The following is a 1,365-nucleotide window of genomic DNA, read 5'->3' as shown; positions in this document are numbered from 1 at the left end:
TGAAAGGAAAAGGAATGTGGATCTAAAACTCAAGGGTGCAATGTTGAAACCCTCAGGCTCGTTAATCCTTGGGAGATCTAGTCCTGAGCCTGGAGCAGAATGAAAGTGCAGGAAGTTATTAGTCCCCAGTATTTGGTGAAAGTGATCTCTGAAATAGTAATCAGTCTCTCTTCTTTATTCAGGTATTTTCCTTTTGGAATAGTATTTCTAATTGCTGGCAAGATCTTAGAAATGGATGATCCTACAGCCATTGGGAAGAAGCTAGGCTTTTATGCCATTACAGTGGTTTGCGGTCTGGTGGTTCATGGACTGTTCATTCTGCCAATGATGTACTTCTTTATCACCAAGAAGAATCCGATCGTCTTCATCAGAGGGATTCTTCAAGCCTTGCTCATTGCCCTGGCCACATCATCCAGGTATATGGATAGATGGTACAGATATCTCTCGGGCCTTAATCCCACCAAGTTTTGCTTTCGGAATGGTGAGATAAAGCTTAACTAGAAGAACTGGCATTGTATTTATTTTTGAACAATGGCCTTATGTAAAGTTGACAGGAGCATTTTTAAATGAAGAAATTATTCTAAAGATCATGCCCACAGCATTTAAAGATATGAAAAGAAGCCATTTGGAAATAATAAGACACACACAGTAAGTTTTAAAATAGTGGACAATGAGAGGGCTCCTTAGAGGACCAGCAGAGAAATATCACAGATTTTTGCTTTTAAATATAGGCACTGCGCTTCCCAAACACTGGTACAGGCAACCCCCCACTTAAAACTCAGCTCCAGAATAACTGAAGACCCTTATGTTCACTGATTGAGCCACAGGCATGAGAAATACCAAGAAAATGGATTTCTTTGTCTAGTTTTGCATTTTTTAGTCCTACCATTACTATGGGTATAGGAAAAAGGCAAGAGGAGGAAGAATTCTTTCCTTTCTACCCTTTTGATTGAACATTTTTGCTTTTGGAAATAATTTTAAATTGGGCAAGGGGACTGATCTGGAAATCTCTGAATTCTTTGCCAGGTTTTTTGAAATTATGACTTTTGATACCCTTTTGCTAAAAAACAACCTTCCTCTCACTCAACTGTGACCTAAAAATCAGTCCATGGAATACAATTGATGAGAAATTGTGCATGCATCCTGTTTGTTTAATAATATATTTCTATAATATTATATATTAATAATATAATGTATGGGCGTTTACTAGCCCAGAATATGGTTATTTCTGAACAAGGAATACTTTCCAGTTTCATAGATTTCACAGACGTCAGGAAGGGACCTCGGGAGATCATCGAGTCCAGCCCCCTGCCCAAAGGGCAGGAAGTCAGCTGGGGTCATAGGATCCCAGCAAGATAAGCATCC

At 39.1% G+C, this 1,365-nt stretch overlaps 2 protein-coding genes across 2 annotated transcripts in view; one reads left to right on the top strand and one right to left on the bottom strand.

Moving 5' to 3' along the window:
• The window catches only part of SLC1A7 (solute carrier family 1 member 7), a 97,298-nt gene that overhangs the window by 73,298 nt on the left and 22,635 nt on the right, over positions 1 to 1,365 (top strand). The window contains exon 7 of the mRNA XM_019531454.1: positions 183 to 416. Within this exon, the coding sequence (XP_019386999.1) occupies positions 183 to 416 (234 nt within the window). The remainder of the gene's footprint in view (positions 1 to 182; positions 417 to 1,365) is intronic.
• Positions 1 to 1,365, bottom strand: part of CPT2 (carnitine palmitoyltransferase 2) — a 94,395-nt gene that overhangs the window by 85,418 nt on the left and 7,612 nt on the right. The gene's annotated exons all lie outside the window — the stretch shown is intronic.

The sequence above is a fragment of the Crocodylus porosus genome, unplaced genomic scaffold (assembly GCF_001723895.1).
Source record: "Crocodylus porosus isolate Cpor-Errol unplaced genomic scaffold, CroPor_comp1, whole genome shotgun sequence".
NCBI classification, from domain to species: Eukaryota; Metazoa; Chordata; order Crocodylia; family Crocodylidae; genus Crocodylus; species Crocodylus porosus.
Note: the sequence above shows the minus strand (reverse complement) of the source record. Positions and strands in the feature narration are given on the sequence as shown.